Source organism: Oryctolagus cuniculus, chromosome X, assembly GCF_964237555.1.
Source record: "Oryctolagus cuniculus chromosome X, mOryCun1.1, whole genome shotgun sequence".
Classification (NCBI taxonomy): Eukaryota; Metazoa; Chordata; class Mammalia; order Lagomorpha; family Leporidae; genus Oryctolagus; species Oryctolagus cuniculus.
This window is the reverse complement of record NC_091453.1, coordinates 102,743,422-102,763,244: the sequence shown is the minus strand read 5'-3', so window position 1 is coordinate 102,763,244 and position 19,823 is coordinate 102,743,422. Positions and strand designations below refer to the sequence as shown.

Genomic DNA, 19,823 nt, shown 5'->3' with positions numbered 1-19,823 from the left:
AGAGTTATTTTATTCTCTTTTTTTTTTGGTACAGTTTTTTTTTTTAATTTATTTATTGCATTAGGTTGATAGTTCCTTGGGGGCAGAAACTATGGCTTATTCATTTCCACATTCTCTCTACCCCCTCTTGAGAGTACTCAACAATTTTTCATTCATCTAACACTTATTGATCTGATATCCACTATATGCCAGATATTGTGCTTATTCTGAATGATATAGCAGTGAATAGATGAAGTTAGTACCATCGTGGAGCTTACATTTTAATGGAGAGAGAGACAGATAGCAGACAATAAGTAAAATACAGAGTAGGTTATTTGGTGATAAGTGTTTTGAAAGATAGAAAGGAGTATGTGGAACACTGAGTTTTGGTGGTTTTTAAATAGAGATTTTAAGGGCTCTGAGGTGAGAACCTGCCTGGTCTTTTCAGAAGCAGTAAGAAGGTTAGTTTAGCTAGAGTGCATGAAGTCAGGGAAAAATATCAAGAGGTGAGTTTGGAAAGATTAGGCTAGAGAGAGAGAGAATTTGTAAGGGCCTTGTAGGCCATTGTAAGGATTTGGATTTTTATTTTGAAGGAAATAGGTCACCATTGCTGCTTCTGAGCAAAAGGCAGATATTCCATAACTTCGATTTTACAAGTTTCCATCTGAAGTGTAGAGAATGTGTATAAGTGGTGAATAGTGCAATCAGAAGACCAATTAGGAGAATACTGCAATAATCCAGATGAGAGACGATGGCTCTAATCAACTTGGTACTGAGGAAGTAGAGTGATATGAGTGGATTCTATATATATTTCAAAGGTAGTACCAACAGGATACATGTGGGGTGTGAGAGCAATGAGCCAAGGATGACTTCAAGTTCTTTGGGCTTATCAACCAAAAAAAAAAAATGGACTATCTACCAAGATGGAGAACACTATGAGTGGAGCAGGTTTGAGGAGGAATGGGAAGCTGAGTTTTTTTTTTCTTTTTTTTTTTTTTTTTTTTTGACAGGCAGAGTGGACAGTGAGAGAGACAGAGAGAAAGGTCTTCCTTTGCCGTTGGTACTAAATCTAAGATACATTTTGTATAACCAAGTAGAGACATTGAATAGGCAGTTGGATATTTAAGTCTGTGGTTCAGGGGAGAGAGCCATGCTGGAAGTACATATTGGAAAGGTAGGATTGTGTAGATGGTATATAAAGTAATGGCATGGCATAACATTACATCATTGATGTTGGTGAACCATTAGTATGTATTTGTTTACCTGCCTTCTTTGTAATCATGCTCATCTCTGATATTAAAACAAACTAGCTGTTTCCATAGGCCATTTTGGGAATCTGTAGGTTCATTTGTGGGCATGTGCCTAGAGTAATGCTAAGTGGTTTGAGGGATATTCAGAGGCATAGTACTCAAATCTTGCCTTCAAAGACCTTAACATTTCGTTAGGGAACTAAGATCTTGACTTGTGAAACACTGTTCATACTACAAAGCAATACTTACCATCTAATATATGCCAGTCAATCATTAAGGCTTTATTGGGTCTTTTCTGTGTTCTACGTGCTGGCCTTAAATGCAATAGGAATTCCAAGAAGTTAGATGCCGAACATAATAGAGAAGAATCATCCAAATGAGTGGAGATTTCTTTAAAATATGTATGATGAAGAACTGAAGAAAAATAAGAGTCATTTTTAATTGCAAGCTAAACTTACAAAGTTATTTGTCTTCAAAGTACGTTCTTTTTTATTTTTTTTAACATTGTATAAAAGGACCAAGTTGCAAATTTGCAGCAGTGGATAGAAATGGTGATGATGAAATAAAGTGAAGAATGAAAATCAGGACATTTTTGTAGGGCTTTTATGTTTACGGAGGACTTTGACATCTCAGATGGCACTTGATCTCCTCAAACCTCTCTGTGCTAAGTAGGGCAGCTAATGCCTTTCCTGGCCTTAAGAGCTGCAGTGGCTCCTAGCTCAGCATTCTTTCAGGAAAGGGGGTTCTTTCAGTGATTTCTCATGAAATTTATCAGTGCTATTTCTAAACCCAATATAGGTCCTGCTGCTCCCAAAGCCGTATAGTCACCACAAGTGTTGTTTCCATCCTCTCAGTACTAGAGAGAACAAAAGTTTACCACCACGTAACTCATTAAAAATGCTCTGCAGGCCTGAGACTCCAAAGCCACAAAATTGAACACAAAGAGCTCAGTCCCCCTCAAGGACACTTCATTTCATGAACTCTCGTAGCTGCTTTTCTCACTCAGAATCCCTTCCTTCTACAGAGCCCCTGTCTTAAATGTAATATTAAAACCAGAAGCAAGAATGTATTTTTGTCTGAACAAAGTTTTCTCACTTGTTTTCATTTCAAACAAGGGATGTGCTGGGTTAATATTTGTACTCTTGCCACTTTAATATCCAATAAATTTTTTTAAAATCTAACCACCAAATCTAACATTAAAAACACATGTATATCATAAACAACACGATCCTTTATTTGTATTCCAAATCAAATATTTTTTTAAGGATTTTTCTCTTTTACCTTGAGTATTTTCTGATGCTGCAACCTCCAGCTTAATCCTAAATACTTGACAATATATGCATGAGCAGAGTGTTATTGCCTCCGGCTAGCCTCATGTCATCTAGTTTGTCTTTTGCTTCACTCCTTTGATAGTATTATCACGACCAATTGTGAATCTGCCAGATGTGTTTCCTCGCAAAATAACAAATCTAAGAAGGCTTGTGTTTTTCCCTCTGTCTTTCAGGACTGCTTGCTTTAAAGGGCTTCCTTGTCCTTTTGTTCATGAAACTGATCTTCCTTAATTAGAGATGGAGCAAACAGATTGCAAACCTTACCAGCCTTTGTCAAAAGTCAAGCATGAAATGGATCTAGCTTATACCAGTTCTTCCGATGAGAGTGAAGATGGAAGAAAACCAAGACAGTCATACAACTCCAGGGAAACTCTGCATGAGTACAACCAAGAGCTGAGGATGAATTACAACAGCCAGAGCAGAAAGAGGAAAGAAGTAGAGAAATCTACTCAAGGTACATTTTTATTGGATTTGTGTAACTAATAATATCCTTTTTCATTAGGGAATGCTTGTTACATAAATTTAGGTTTCAAAAAAACATTTGCTGATGTTAACTGGTTAATAATTTGTACTCTTACATATGCTCAGGAAATCCATTTCATATGCTACCCCAGCTGAGGTTGTAGATTCCTGTGCTTTCTACGGATTATGCATGAATTTGGATGCAACAATCCTCTTATCAGAGCATTCAAAATTTGTCCGATCCTACAAATAGCCATTTACAGACTGAAGGATAAATAATTTATAGTAAGATGAAAAGTAAACATCTAAGTGCTTTGTAAGCCATTGGCTATATGGGACAAAAGTCCCAAATACATATTTGGTTACTGAGAAAGCTAGAAAATTTAAGGGGAGACTACCAAAAAGGATTCAGAAAGTCTATCAAAAGGAGCAGCAATTTTGTAAAGGAAGAGTAAGACATTTTTGGAACCCTTTCTACTATAGTGATATTTTGGAGCAAATTGCTTTGACATCTTTGGTTTCTCCATTTTGGACTCATAAGACAGTTTTATTTATTTTTATTTTTTGACAGGCAGAGTGGACAGTGAGAGAGAGAGACAGAGAGAAAGGTCTTCCTTTTGCCGTTGGTTCACTCTCCAATGGCCGCCGTGGCTGGCGCTCTGCGGCCGGCGCACCGCGCTGATCCGATGGCAGGAGCCAGGTGCTTCTCCTGGTCTCCCATGGGGTGCAGGGCCCAAGCACTTGGGCCATCCTCCACTGCACTCCCTGGCCACAGCAGAGAGCTGGCCTGGAAGAGGGGCAACCGGGACAGAATCCGGCACCCCGACCGGGACTAGAACCCGGTGTGCCGGCGCTGCAAGGTGGAGGATTAGCCTAGTGAGCCGCGGCACCGGCCGACAGTTTTAACCAATAAAAAAACGTAGAGGCCGGCATTGTGGCACAGCAGGTTATGCCCCTGCTGGTGGTACCCACATCTCAGAATGCTGGCTTGAATCACATCTACTCTGCTTCTGATCCAGCTCCCTGCTAATGTGCCTGGGAAGACTGGAAGATGGCCCAAGTGCTTGGGGTTCCTATCACAAATAGGAGAGAGCAGGGTGGAGTTCTGGCTCCTGGTTTCTGTCTGGCCCAGACCTGGCTGTTGCCACTATTTGGAGAGTGTACCAGCAGATGAAAGATCTCTTTCTCTCTCTCCTCTCTGTCACTCTGCCTTGCAAAATATCAAAATATAGATAAAATATGGCTTCTTATTGCTTTTCAATTGAAAAATAGTATTAGAGGCCAGCGCCGCAGCTCACTAGGCTAATCCTCTGCCTGCGGTGCCTGCACACCGGCTTCTAGTCCCTAGTCCCGGTTGGGGCGCCAGATTCTGTCCCGGTTGCTCCTCTTCCAGTTCAGCTCTCTGCTGTGTCCTGGGAGTGCAGTGGAGGATGGCCCAAGTCATTGGGCCCTGCACCCGCACAGGAGACCAGGAGGGAGCTCCTGGCTCCTGGCTTTGGATCAGCGCAGTGCGCCAGCCTTAGCGGCCATTTAGAGGGTAAACCAATGGAAAAGGAAGACCTTTCTCTCTGTGTCTCTCTCTCTCACTGCCTAACTCTGCCTGTCAAAAAAAAAAATAGTATTAGAAACTATATAGAAAAGACTGTCATTGAAATATTCTTTTTAATAAGTCAATAATGAGACTATAAAATGGATTTGATTGTATAGATCAGCGATTCTGAAAGTATGGACAGTGAACCAGCAACAACATAACTAGAGAACTTACTAAAAATTCAGTCTCAGACCTACCCCAGACCTATTGATTCAGAAACTCTGAGGTTAGGACCCATCTATTTATGGTTTAATAAACCCTCCAGGGAATTCTGATGTCTGAAGACCACTGTCCAAGGCCTCTGAAATCACCTTTATTTAGAAGGCTTCAATGATCACATCTATTTAGGTGACTTTCAGATATCTTCAGTCCTAATCAATTTCCTAAATGCTAGTTCTAAATTTTCAGTCACCTGCTGGGCATATGCAAATGAATAACATGTTGGAAACTCTAAGTCAATATATTTCAAATGGAAGCACTTCTTTAAATCTCTGACATATGTTATCAATGTCCCCATTTTTCCAGTGAATCCACACACTGTCAAATAATCAGCTCCCTCAAAAGGAGAGTTGATCTTTACATCTCTCGAATCTATTTTCTCTTCATTTTCATTATCATTGCTTTCATTTATTCCTTACCTAGACTTCTTTGTTCTATCTTATCTCCCTGGGTCTCACTTCATCCCTCTTGAATCCATTTACTGTTTTGTTACCTCTTTCTTGTAATACCCTTTCCTGCCATCCCCCCGTATCCATATTAAGCTGTCTTTCAAGGAATAGCTTACAGGCATTCTGTGCCACTGAATCCTTGCTGTGTCATCTCTACTCCACTGTGTAGATGACCTCTTCTCCCATGACCTTCCAGAATACTTTGTTTTCAATGAAACTCTGAACTATTTGCCCTTTAATAGTCTTAAAGGAATTATCTACAGAAACGCAAGTGCTTGTCATGCACTGGAAACTTTTAATTATTGCCATGTCAAATGCAGTTATTACAAATGATAGCTACCATTTTCTAATTAGCACTGGAATGTTACATTTTGGAAAACTTGAAATTGAGCTAAAGATTTAGGATATTCATGCATTTGGGTATGCATTACATGTTTGTGATATTAACTATATTATTCATTTTTATCTCTTAACATAATTGGTAAAAGTTTCATTTCTGTGTTTTCAAGAAATTCATTTTAATCATTCCTATTTTTTTCTGCCAAAGACTGTGGACATTTGTTCTAACAATTTTCTTTTTCTGCCTGCCTGACAATTAGAAAATATTTTGTTTTGGTAATTTGGGGGGGGGGGGCTTTGTTATGCCTTAAGTAATGTATACCTTCCATAAAAATATTTCTCTGTATGTTTGTACTTATAGAAGATGAACTTACAATTGTGAGTTGTGGGTTGTAGGGTTGGTGAATAGAGTGGTTAACCTATATTGCGAGTTTAAATAAGAACACACACTGGTGGCAGTTCCTAAATTATGAATAATTTTATGCTGAATCCATATAAAGAGCTCACCAACTTCAGATTTTGTCTTTCTAAAATGTGATAAAGAATTTGGGAGGAAGTGTTTTTGTCTTTTATGATACTATCCTAACTTCCTTTCAATAAATATTTTTTACACAATAATCATTCATTTAGCACTTAATAAGTGTCATGCCCTGAGTCTGCTGCTGCTTGTATGAAATCCATAGTGTGGTTGTGAAAATAAGCCCAAATGATGATATGGAAATAACTCATTGCAATTAAATGTAATAATTGTTCTTACATTACTGAAAAACAAAATGCTATGGAAATACACAGGATGAAATAACTAATTTCTTCAGGGAAATCGAGGTCTATAAAAAGAAAAAAAAATGGATCTATTTCTTAAAAGTTGAATAAGAGTTTCCCAGCAAGACATTTTAAGAAATTATATTAGCAGGTGCAAAATACAAAGCTATGAAAACTATTGGAATAGGTAAATATGCAACATGACTATATCAAGGGATCTTGGAGCCAGATCATGAAGTCTTGCATTTCCAAGTTAGAAATTATTTTCTTTAAGCATTGAAAATCAGGCTTTCATTTGTGGAAGGGTTCTGTTATGAATTATAATATTTAGCATAAGTAAAGCATGCGATAATTGTAGACATGTAGCCAACATGGTAGGAGAGTGATGTAGTTGCAAGGAGAAAAATATATGTGGCCGTGGAATTAACTCAAGATAAGAATGGTGATGAAAGGATATAAAAATGGCTGTGGAGGTGAAGGGAACATTCAAGAGATATTAGTGTGGCCAAAGTTGCTTATTGAAGTTGAAAGAGGTAACAAAGTCAAGGATGATTCTAAAGTTTCAAGTTTGGTATCCTGGAAGGGTGATGTTCCATTTGTCAAGAGCCAGAACAGAGTAAGAGGAGCAAGTTTGGAAAGGAAGAGGCAGAGTTTCTTTTTGGAAATGTTAAGTTTAAGATGCTTTTGTGACATCCAGGTAGATTATCTCATCAGACATCAGACAGTTGGAAATGGTTGTCTAAGGTTCAGGACAGATCTTGGCTATGGATATAAGTATACTCTGGCTCATCAGTGTCTTAGAGTAGAAAATGCCTGGGGATGGATGATATCATCCATGGGTTATATGTAGGGTAAGTCTAGAAAAAAACCAAGAACAAGAACCAGAATCTATCATCCATAAACTGGCATATCCACATTTTGAGCCTATTTATATTTTTAGCCATCCTTCAGTGCACTCATTTATATAGATTCAGAAGCCAAAAGTCTGGAAACTTGAGATCTCATCCTCCACTGACCTACTCGTCTATGGAGAAATTATGTACCCTTTTTGGGGAGAAATGAATTACCCCTCGTTAGGCAAAATAGTCCAAATATCTTTTCTTTGAGGACTCGGATTATCTTTGTTGTTTTATTCCGTGTGTTCTGTCTATAAGTAAGAGAAACCATTCTTAATTTTCACAAATATTTGTCAGTGATGGTATCTAATAAAAATAAAATAAAATGAGCTTAACTCATTATCTTTCAAATTTTATTTATATTTTAGACATTAATGTTATTTGAATGGCGCAGTGAGAGAGAGAGAGCAAGCGAGCAAGCGAGAGAGAGCACTTCTATCCACTGATTTACTCCTCAGATGGCTGCAATGCCAGGGCAGGGCCAGGCCAAAGCCAGGAGCTTCTTCTAGGTCTCCCACGTGGGTGTAGGGGCCCAAGCACTTGGACTGTCTTCTTTATTTCCAAGCATATTAGCAGCGAGCTGGATCAGAAGTGGAGCAACCAGGATCCAACTGGCAGTCGTATGGGATGCTGCTGTTGTAGGCAGCAGCCTTACCCATTGTGTCACTCACTGGGCCCTAATTTTATTTAATTCGGCAGATAAAATTGTATTTATCATATACAAAATGATACTTTAAAGTGTATATACATTTTGGATTCTTGGACAATCATTTAGTTTCAGATCAGAAAGGATCTGAGTTTAGACACTGAGTTTAGACACCAAAAATTTGCCAGAGGTTCCACCTATAGGAAGTAATGAGAGTTGAAACTGGAAATGGAGTCTATAGCTTCAAAGCCCTCATTCTGCCCTGTACTACCTGCCTCAATACCTACATCAGGAGGTCATGATAAAGATTAATTTTCATCACAAGTGTGAAAATGTGTAGGCACTCAAAAATAGCAATCTCTCTTAAGGGTTTACAAGGAGGTTAAATGCCTTATCAACCTGATTAACATCAAAAACAAAAAGCAGATGCTATGGTTTATAATTTATCATGAAATATTCCTGAGTCAATTTATTTCCACGTTTTTGGGAAATTAATGTTTTACCTAATTCAGGAGTCGTTGAGGGAAAATACTTGACGAAACACTTGATCTATCTGAAGTATCAAGTTCACCCTCTTATCTTTATTTGCCAAGAAAACAGCAACCTTCACCTCCACACATGTCAAGTGCCAGATTCTAAAACTGATTTTTTTAAATCTTCTAAAACTTTGTGAATTAAAGGATGGTCTGTAATCTATTGTAATTCACAATTATTTACTAACAGATGAATGATCTCTAGGCAGGCTTACTTTATATGACTTTTGGCAGATTGAATAGCAAGGTAGATTTGCTGGAGGCACACAGGCTAGCAATTGTTCCCAAGCAACCTTACTTTCAAGGGAGTATCAATTAACTAAGGAATTAGGATGAATCAAATTAAAATGTAAGTATATGTATATGTAAACCAAGGATAATAATTTTAGTTGTGATAATTACTCTATAATTTTATATAGATTAGTTTTGAATGTAGCCATTTTACTGCAAAGTAATTATGAATGAAAAGTCACTCATGCATAAAAAGGAGATATGGAGAGTACTTGTTACAAATCCCACAATATCATAGGCTCCTCACATACAACAGCTGCCACATACATTTGGTTTCTTCCTTTTTACCCTGCTCTTTTGTGGCTTCTTTTTCTACTACTATTGTTTTTGTTTGTTCAGTTGGTTGGTTGGTTGTTTTCCTCTTCAGGATTGCAAACTGAACCTATATCTCACATTATCGCCACCTGGTGGGAAATTTTTAAACTGCCAGCTTGTATTTACCAAGATTACATGGAAAGCACAGATTTTCTATCATTCATCCATTCTTCCATCCATCCATCCATCCATCCATCCATTCATTTATGCATGAACATTCATTTGATGTCAACTATGTGCCAGGTGCTGGAACTGGTGGATGAGGTTCATCTTGAGATAAATGGACATTAGTTGACTGTTAAGTTCCTGCTCCTTGTTTCAGGTTCATGAGTCGCTTCTTCCCACAATAGAAGGCATAAGCACACATTGCCACACTTGTGGGTTCAAGGAATAGACAGAAGGCCAACTTCAAAAAGCATATTTCTCTATTTTTATTTCAAGCATTTAGCAGTAGTTTAAATTATTTTTTGCTCATATTTAAACAGTTTGGATAACAATTGCTGCAAAAGTCTTGAAAGAACCCTTAATCTTCAGATCTATATTTATGTTTTAAAGGTCACAGATGGCAGGTATAATGTAATGAAGCAATGCCTATAAAATGAAAATTTCAACAGCATTTGATCACATGTAATGAATTTTCTGCTGTGAACATGTTATGATCCTAGTTGTCATAAGTTTGTGGCATAGAAATTTATACTGACCTCCTTGGATGAGCAGAGGCTATCAGAGGAAATTAACAAAGTTATTTAGCAACAATTCCAATCAGCTCGTGTCTTTCAGCCAATAACATTTGTTCAGGGAAACTTATTCAGAAAACATTTACTATATCGCATCTAAAGCTGGAATGGACTACCCATGACACTTGTGCCCTTGCTCCCTCTACCCACCCCGTGTAGACATCCCTGATTAATCATGCTGCTCTTTGTTGTTGAGCCCAGATGCAGCCTCACATTCTTTCCAACACAGCATTCCAAGCAAGCATTGTCAATCAATCAGAGTTGGCAAAAGATAAAACCTATTTCCAATACATGATCTTCTTTTCTGTGCCAACTTCTGTGTTCAGCTCTGCAGAAATATTGGTGAATAAGAAGTAGTCTTTGACCTCAGAGTATTCAGAGAGCAGTTGGGAAGGCAGGTATAAATCAACAATAGTGATGCAATATTATTGGTGTAGCAATAGTATTATAAGTAAAATACTATTGAGGTCTAGAAGCTAGAATACCTACTTAAGAATGATGACAATGATTATAGAAAATCACCTAACAGTTATCTACCACCAGACATTGAGTAAGGTACTTTAAGTAGGTTATGCTATTTAAATTTTCCAACAATACTATCAGGTTAGCATCATTGTTATACCCATTTTACAAATCAATAAAGTAAGACACTGAGATTCTTTCCCAGTAATGTAGGGGTAGGAAATGATAGAATGGGGATTAGCACCAGGAAGTCTGACAGTAGAGCCCATTGCCGTAACTACTAAGCACAGATAGAAAGCCATAAATTCAGATCTCAGGTTTAATTAAATGTCATTATGTGTGTTTACATATGTGCATGTGCTTTTGTCTGTGCATGTGTTGCGAGACATTTTGAAAATATCCCTATCACTGGGACCGGCACCATGGCTCACTTGGTTAATCCTATGCCTGCAGTGCCAGCATCGCATAAGGGCGCCGGGTTCTAGTCCTGGTTGCTCCTTTTCCAGTCTGGCTCTCTGCTGTGGCCCAGGAGGGCAGTGGAGGATGGCCCAAGTCCTTGGGCCCCTGCACCCACGTGGGAGACTAGGAAGAAGCTTCTGGCTCCGACTTCAGATCAGCGTAGCTCCGGCCATAGCAGCCATTTGGGGGGTGAATCAATGGAGGGAAGACCTTTCTGTCTGTCTGTCTCTCTCTCTCTCTCTCCCTCTCTCCTTCACTGTCTAACTCTATCTGTCAAATAAATTAAAAAATCCCTATTACTCAAATCAGTTGACATATTTAATGTAGTTCCTATCAAAATTCCAATGTCATTTTCCAAAGAAGTGTAAATAGGTTCTTGAAACTATAGAAGAGATCATCCAGTGCAACATATGTAGATTCAGAAATAACGAGAATCGAGTCTGAAACCATGAGAAGCACCTGGATTTAAAACACTAAGCAGAGAAAAAGCGTTGATATTGAGGTGTCTGAGAAGAAACAAAAGGAAATGGTATTACAACAGCAAAGGCAGAACTAACATCTTCATGTGCATCAGAATTAACAAGTAGAATGAAAATGGACAAAAGGCAGTGAAGCAGATAATTTAGCAGGACTTTGCTGACTTTAAACCACAGATTATCCAACTTAACTGGAATTTGCAATCAGAATTTGTGGGGAGTGCCATCCAGGCATTAAAAAAAAAAACTCCTGAGGAGATTTCAGTAGGCATCCAAAATTGGGATCCGTGGCTTTAGAGTAAGCAGTTCCAATATTAGGGAAAGAGGCCAGATGACAAGGATTTGAAGAGTGCACAGGAATGTAATTTCTGGAGTGAGATCTTTTGGATAATGTGTCAGGATCTCAGGTGGAAGGAAAGGCTCTGAAAGGAGAACTTGCATGCTTCCTCTGAGACAGGAAGTACATTCTACAATGGAGTAAGAAGAACTTAATGTCTTAATGATCTCAATTTTGTTGGATAAATAAGAGACAACATTATCTGCTAAATACATAGATCCAGTTACGAGCTTCAGATGAGTATTGAGAGAAGTTTTTGAGTAGGCCACTATTATAGAGTCACATAGCTCGAGTAAGTAGTAGACCTAAGATATAAATGCATGGCTTCTGACTAAAGCCTATGTTCTTTCCCCTAAACTATAGATACATCTCTAGTAGATGATATCCACACTGTGCTGTGAATTCCAGATAGCTGTTATCATTGGTAAAAATGTTTTCCAAACAGTATTGAGTGCCCAACTGAAGTTGGATATCCTATTCTTTTGGAGTGTCACTCTGTATAATGGATTTAAGGGAGATAGGATATGTATTTTATGTATTAAATTTTCTTTCCCCTTCCAACAAAAGGGAAACTCCAGAATCTCTTCTATACTATTACTAGACATATTTCTAAAACACAAATCAGATTATACTGTTCTGAAAATCCTCCAGTGGCTATCAATGAGTGGAGTAATAGTTCTTCTTAGCAGTAGATGGGAGGACACTACTAAATGCGTTTGAGAATCTAATCAAAACTCTTTTCAGAAAAAAATATAAACATGATATTTGCCACATATTTCATGGATTTCAGGAAGCCCTTGAAGGTTTTCTGTATCCATAGGCCATTTGTTAATACTTTCTCCTAAGAGCATTTCACTCCACTTACTGAAACTTAGATACTTGAAGATTTAGCAGTAACAGGAGAATCTACAGGAGCATAGGAGTGGGAGGCTGCCAGGCAGTGATCTCTGCCTCCGAAGTTCGGCTTCTTTTAGCATTATGTCATCTTGATTTACTGTTATCATCAACAACCAGGAAGTTTTCCAACTAATGCCAAATTCATAGACAGTTTGGGTTTTGTTTTTAATAAGAAAGGCACTATTTCCTTTCATAAATATTTATACAACACAACCCTACACATCAATGATATTTTCAAGTTATGCTGAGAAGTGCAGAGAGAGAGAGAGAGAGAGAGAGAGAGTGAGAGAGAGAGAGAGTGAGTATGGGCAAGTTTGGAACCCAGTGTTAGAGAATAGAAAGGAGGCAGTTAAGTGGAGAAATGTATGAGGGATTATTCCAGTGGTGCAGTATAGAAATTGCACCTTCAAGAATCTTTCTGAAGGTTATCATTTCTGTAAAACTTCCTTTTTCTTCATTATTAGTGAGCTAGGAGTAAAGATAGCCACAATTCTTCCTAGGTACCATTTTTTTAACAAATGGTAGACATTACCTAGTAGACCTTCATTTGGTTGAAGTAATTCTCTATGTAAATTCTTAAACTAATTCTATGAAACAATATAGAATCACACTAAATATAGATGTATTTCCCAAGTTTGATTTTATCTTCAATCATCAAGCTTCTTCTTGGCAGACATTCTTTAGACATGAATAGTTAGGTCAGTTTCTCACTTCTTTTATCTTGCTGCTTCTGAGGTCACATAGCTTTTTGCTCTCAGTCTGAAAATAACTCTTGCCTCTGCAGGCACTCTCCATTTCTACTCTCTGTCTCTGAGCCACTTTGCTTAATAGTATGCTCATCCCTTTAATGATTCTTCCTAAATCTAGACTTGAAACTTCACCATAATATGGGGGATGATTGTGGTTTCTCTTTTAAACAGCTCTTTACTCGGTGTAACTATGTATTTTCTTTGAGGATCTACGTAATTTCAGAAGGAAAAACTGATTCCCTGGCTAAGTGTCACACAGATGACTATCCCTGGGAAACAAAGCAGCTATCCATTATTGGATACATAATTTGGTTCCTCATTTTGAATTGCTTCAATCACCCAGTCACCGGGCAGGATCAAAGGCGATATATGTCCCTGGGATTATGAAGACTGGGGAAAAAAAGGTTTCTATTTTCCTTTTAACACTTTAGGGCCCATTTATTATGTGGTTTACACAAAGGCACAAAGACAAGGGCAAGTCAGATCATTTGAATGAGAAACACAATAGATAACATAGCTGAAGCAGAGAGACTGTTGAAGAATTATTTTTAAAAAGAGGTTAGTGAAATGTAGAGGGAAGCAGTTGCTAAACCTAAAAAGTAAAGTAAAAAGGCATGGATATGGTTCAATGCATAATAGGAAACCTCTGTGGAATCTTGAAGGGTTTTAGTTCACAGGCTTGATTGAGACTATGTCCATACTACATGCTGATTCTTTTTTTTTTTATTATAAAGATTTGAGATGGACTCAGAATTGAAATTTTGAAGTCTAGCTTTATATTCATGGGAACAGTCAAAAGCAGTTTTAAATATCTGCAAAGGCGTAACTATGAGGTATGCCAACATGTCCTGTCAGAAAATCCTCTTGTCAAAAAAACTGTTATTCTGATTTTTTGGTCATCTGTGATGCAGAACTGGCTCCATATACAAATAAATTCTATTTATCTTCAGCACTTTTCTTTCTCATTATAATTCTGAAAGGGTCTAGAGGTGACAGATGATAAATCTTGAATCCCCTGAAACCTTGGAAATATTCTCATTTGAAGCCTAAATACCCAAAGCTGAGGATTCTGCTATCCCTCCAGTATAAACTGAACCATATGCAGTGCTATTTTGGTGCCAATCATTCCTGTAACACATGAGGTATTTAATTTCATTACTGTTGAGCCTAACTATTTGAACAAATGACCCTTTGTATCTTTTATCTCATGGAAGAAAGAAGTTAGAAATGAGCTCAAAGGCTAAAGAAATAATGGCACGCCCAGATCTTTCATAGAATTTAAAGGTTTGGGTTAAGAATCATTTCTCAAGCTTCAACTGAGACATTTACAAAGCTTCACTACTCAAGACCAATTAGGTCTTCTTATTCATAGTTCAAACCTGGAGTTTCAAAAACACGTAAAAAAAAAAAAAACTATCACATTGACATAAAACTAGGCCGAATGCTAACATGCCTCAATTTAATCAATAAATATGGTCCCAGATCACCTGAACTAATTGAAAAAAAGTAATTTGTGGTTTTGATAAATGGGATGGTCACAAGACTGCAGAATTTTATTGTGTGATCTATATGTATTATATATAATATGTATTTATGTAATATGTTTAGTAATTAGCTATATAAATTTATGTATACATGCATATATAGGTTTGTGTGTGCATGTTATATGGAATAATGAGGTAAAGCAATTTATAATGAAATTGCACTCTAATTTTTTTCTATTGATTGCATTTTCTTAAGCAATGAATAGTTGTATGTAATAATGGAGAAACAAAACAGGAAAGAAGCCATGCATAGCAGCATCTAAAAGGCATGCATGGATACTGATGCCTCATATTTCTCCTGTGGCTTCCCGTCCCAAATACACTAAACCCCAGGTATACTTGGCAAGTAGTAGTCGTTGGCAAGCTTTGTGTTTCTCAATGGTTTCCCTTAGACTCACACTTGGATAGATGACAATAAAGCTGATTTTGAAACATCCTAACTGTAACACACAGCCAAGATAGTCAGTGTGTTCTTTCCAATCCACACCATGATTGGCAGGACCAATGCATCAGGCCAATGGAGTGTGGAATATATCTGATCAACTTGACTCAAAAACTTAAGTTGGTTGAGGGCAATCGTTTATCCTAGTAGCATAGCATAGCATCTGGTTAAGATGCCCATACCCCACATCAGAGTTCCTGGGTTTGATACACAGCTCCCTGCCAATACAGACCCTTGGAGGTAGCAGTGATGGCTCAAGTAATTAGGTTCCTGCTGCCCACATGGGAGACTTGGATTGAGTTCCCAGCTGCTTATCTCAGCCCTGGATAGCTCTAGTCATTGTGGACATTTGGGTAGTGAATTGGCAGATGTGAGCTTTGTGTTTGTATTTTGCTTGCTCGCTCGCGCGTGCTCTCTCTCTCTCTCTCACACACACACACACACACACACACACACACACTAGCTGTCACTCTCACTTTGCTCTCTGTCTTTCAAATAAGTAACTTTTGAAAGTACAAATGGACTGGTTGTACCACTGTGCTTTCAGCCATTGTGCTTTTAGAATTTACTTTTGAACTTGGAAAGTATTTGGCACATAATAGTTGTTCAATTAATACTTATTAGACAATTGAATTTATTAAATATATATCATTGATCATTTGGTAAATTAAATTGGAAAGAGTCTCAGATTTAAATATTGACCACTTTTATTGCTATATATTTGTTTTTTACTTTTCATAGAGAAGTATGAGGTAGTTTTGGCATATGATACTTTGTTTTTACAAAAGGCTTGTCTGAGTAGATAAGCATATGGTAGCTTCAGTATTTAATGCTTTGTCATACCATAAAAATCAAGTTGAGATACAACTGAAGTTTAAGTTCATAACCTTTGCAGTTAACAAGGGTTAGCCTAAAATTCATTGATGAAAAGCTTCCTAAAATGTATGAATCTGCCCTTTTCCATGACTTAATTTGTAGATTTGGGTTTGGATGTGGAGTAGTTTAAGACTTTGTTTTTGTGGAGAAGTCCATTATTCTGCTCAGGTACTTCCACTTTTATTGCACTGAACTACAGACACAGATACCATTGATGAATGGCCTCAATGTAGAAATAAAGAGAACCTGAAAGCTTGGAGGTGGCTTTGTATTCTTGACATTTGTTTCATTCTTATCAATGCCAACTATCAGGAGTGTATAGAAAGGGAGATATTCCAGTTAAATAAGGCTTCTTCTTATTTTTTTTTTTGTTAACTATGGTTGTACTATACTGATAAGATGATATAAAATAGGCCGGCGCCGTGGCTCACTAGGCTAATCCCCTGCCTGCAGTGCCGGCACACTGGGTTCTAGTCCCAATCGGGGCGCCAGATTCTGTCCCGATTGCCCCTCTTCCAGGCCAGCTCTCTGCTATGGCCAGGGAGTGCAGTGGAGGATGGCCCAAGTACTTGGGCCCTGCACCCCATGGGAGACCAGGAGAAGCACCTGGCTCCTGCCTTTGGATCAGCGTGGTAGCCGGCCGCAGCGCGCCAGCTGCAGCAGCCATTGAAGGGTGAACCAACGGCAAAAGGAAGCCCTTTCTCTCTGTCTCTATCTCTCACTGTCCACTCTGCCTGTCCAAAAAAAAAAAAAAAGATATAAAATAAATGTGTGTAACTGTTATTTGCATGTACTTATGTATTTTGGAATCAAAATTTACATTTTAATATAAAGTTTGGAACCTTCTGTTATTAGACTTATGCATTCATATACATACTGAATACTCTCACATTTGTATTTTTTTAAGATTTTTTTTTACTTTTATTTAATGAATATAAATTTCCAAAGTACAGAATGTGGATTATAATGGCTTCCCCCCCATAACGTCCCTCCAACCCGCAACCCTCCCCTTATCCACTCCCTCTCCCCTTCCATTCACATCATAGTACATGACATCTGGATTCCATAAGAGTGTCATTAGGAAATTGCCTTTTCCACAAGTTAAACAGACTTCTTTTTTTATTTATTTATTTGACAGATAGAGTTAGACAGTGAGAGAGAGAGAGAGAGAGAGAGAGAGAGAGAACAGTCTTCCCTCTGTTGATTGACTCCCCAGATGGCTGCTACGGCCAGAGCTACGCAATCAGAAACCAGGAAACAGGTGCTTCTTCCTGGTCTCCCATGCATGTGCAGGTGCCCAAGCATCTGGGCCATCCTCCTCTGCCCTCCTGGGCCACAACAGAGAGCTGAACTGGAAGAGGAGCAACCAGGACTAGAACCCGGCGCCCATATGGGATGCTGGCACCGCAGGCGGTGGATTAACCAAGTGAGCCACAACGTCAGCCCCCAGACTTCTTCTAAGTTACTCTTTTCGTATAACTCTTGCACCTTCACTAAAACAAAGCTTAAAAACACAGAGATTAGAAAAGGACCACAGTTAAGTATTTTTTATTACTTCATACCAAAGTTCAGTGCACTTGAAATTAAATCATAAGGCTGCCAAAGACCTTCAGAGAACACACCCTTTGAGACAGGACCACACTAAGCCTATACCCCTAAAAATTACAAAAAATCCTATCAGTCTTATCAGTAACTTTCATAATATTGCGATGTGTTTATTTTTCCCTCGCTACATTATCACAGAAATTCTTACTTTTTCATTTTAAATATTTTTACCAGAGTTCAACTCAACAATTACTGTTTCCCATAGAGAAACATTAATAATTACTATTTGCTATTTGATTTTGAAGAAATTTCCATCATTTTCTAGGATTTAATGGTGTTTTCTATATATACTTTATCAAAACTCTACAGGTAACATGTCAAGCCTCTTTCCCATTTTCTTGAGAACATAGACTATAAGCAGCTACCATTAAACAGTATCTGGACACTTTGATATAGTGTATTATTTTGTACATAATACAAATAATAGTATATAGTAGGTCAGGAATCTAAAAATACTTAGTAAATTTAATTAAAAAACTATATTTTGTTTTGATGTATTTGATGCTGACTTATTCAGAGTGGTATCAAAGTGTCATCATAGAATAAATGCTTGCTTACTAAGTATCTTCTGAATGAATGCATAAAATCTTGGGCATCTCTTTTCCTTCAACTCTTTCAGTTGGTTCCTGTCACCTTTTAATCCGTCTCAATCCTCTGAGGCCACAGATTCTCCATCAGCTGTTCATTGGAACATATTTACTCTTTACTTTTCTACACTCCACAGCCTAAATCTTCACTGTAGCACTAAAACTACTCTACTGTTAGGTCAACATAACAAAGCACAATAAAACAATAAACTACTCCTACTTGTTGCGTGCCATCCAGCTATAGTATTACCAACCATTTGGCATGGTACCTCACTAGAGAAAGTTTTGGGAACGGATACAAATTATTCCAATTTATTTCAGTTTGTTATATTCCTGAAGACATTTGCATCAGCTTTAATCTATGATTGAAATACTGCTATGAAGCTGTCATCTCTCTTCATCTGGCTAGGTCATTCTCAGCCTTCAAGTCTCCACCTAGACACCAGCACCAAACACCCTAAAGTGTAATTAATGATTAACTTGTTTGTTTCTCAAGCTAGAAAGCAAATATCTTGAGGGCAGGGACTGTATTGTTTCCTTTTATAAACCCTGTTCTGTAGTAAGTGTTCAATGATTTTTTTTTCTTTTAATGAGGTTAATTTCATAAACTTGTGTCTCTACTTGTGCAAAATGAGGATAATATTTCTTTGTGTGGTACAAAGGATCAATTGAGATTATATATAATAGAGATTATGTACATAAATCAATTGAGACTATATAAACAAATCATTGTGAAAACTATCAAGACATAAATGCTAGTCTTGGTTATCACATTCACTGGTGCCTTTATCTCACAGATTGTTACAACCATTTCCAGAGGATGATTTTTCTCAACATTTTTAGGAACTAGGAAGATATGTCACTGGAAATGACAAATGCATTGGAATTTTATACACAGGAATAGGGGAGCCTTCTATCTCCATACAAGCTAGTCTGATTTCATTGAGGATTTGAAGTTTTCATATACTTTCCCTATAGCTTAATTATATGAAAGAGCCATAATGGAATAAGGGTTAACAAAAAATTTAGCCCTGTCATGGTGACTATAATTGTAACATCTTCAATTAAACTGCTATGAAACAAGAGAATGTTTTAGTTCAAATTTCCTCAATATGATAAAAATGAAACAATTAACATCATCTAATAAAAATTTTAAATCCTGAAAGAGTATTTGATGAAATTCATATTCCCAACATTCATCTTTTATAGTAGTGTAGTCATGCACATTAACCAACTGGATTAGAAGAGTCTTAGTCTGCTACAACTTGCAGGACACATCATGTTTTTTCATTATACTATAGGTTCTATAAACTCTATGCAAGGTAGTTCAACAGTAGAACATGTGCTCCTCTAATACTTGCTGATGGTATTGACCCCAGGATAAGGCTTTAAGGACCTTCTCCAACAGATGTCTTTCCATTTTAGGTTCATCTGTTTCTATTGCTTTCAAGCCACAAGCCCATTGGAAAGGTTTTGTGATTCAGTCTTTCAGTTACTATCATTACACACCCATATTTACTCAAAATTCTGTATGTACTCGTGGACCAGATATATTGGGAAGGCTCAAAAACTACTAAAATTTGTAACAA

At 37.6% G+C, this 19,823-nt stretch overlaps 1 protein-coding gene across 7 annotated transcripts in view; it reads left to right on the top strand.

Annotated features, from left to right (window-relative positions):
* TENM1 (teneurin transmembrane protein 1) overlaps window positions 1–19,823 on the top strand; it is an 867,710-nt gene that overhangs the window by 266,271 nt on the left and 581,616 nt on the right. For all 7 annotated transcript variants that reach the window (XM_051827786.2, XM_051827790.2, XM_051827788.2 and 4 more), the window contains one exon: window positions 2,734–3,014. In XM_051827786.2, the coding sequence (XP_051683746.1) occupies window positions 2,798–3,014 (217 nt within the window). In that variant the 5' untranslated portion in view covers window positions 2,734–2,797. The remainder of the gene's footprint in view (window positions 1–2,733; window positions 3,015–19,823) is intronic.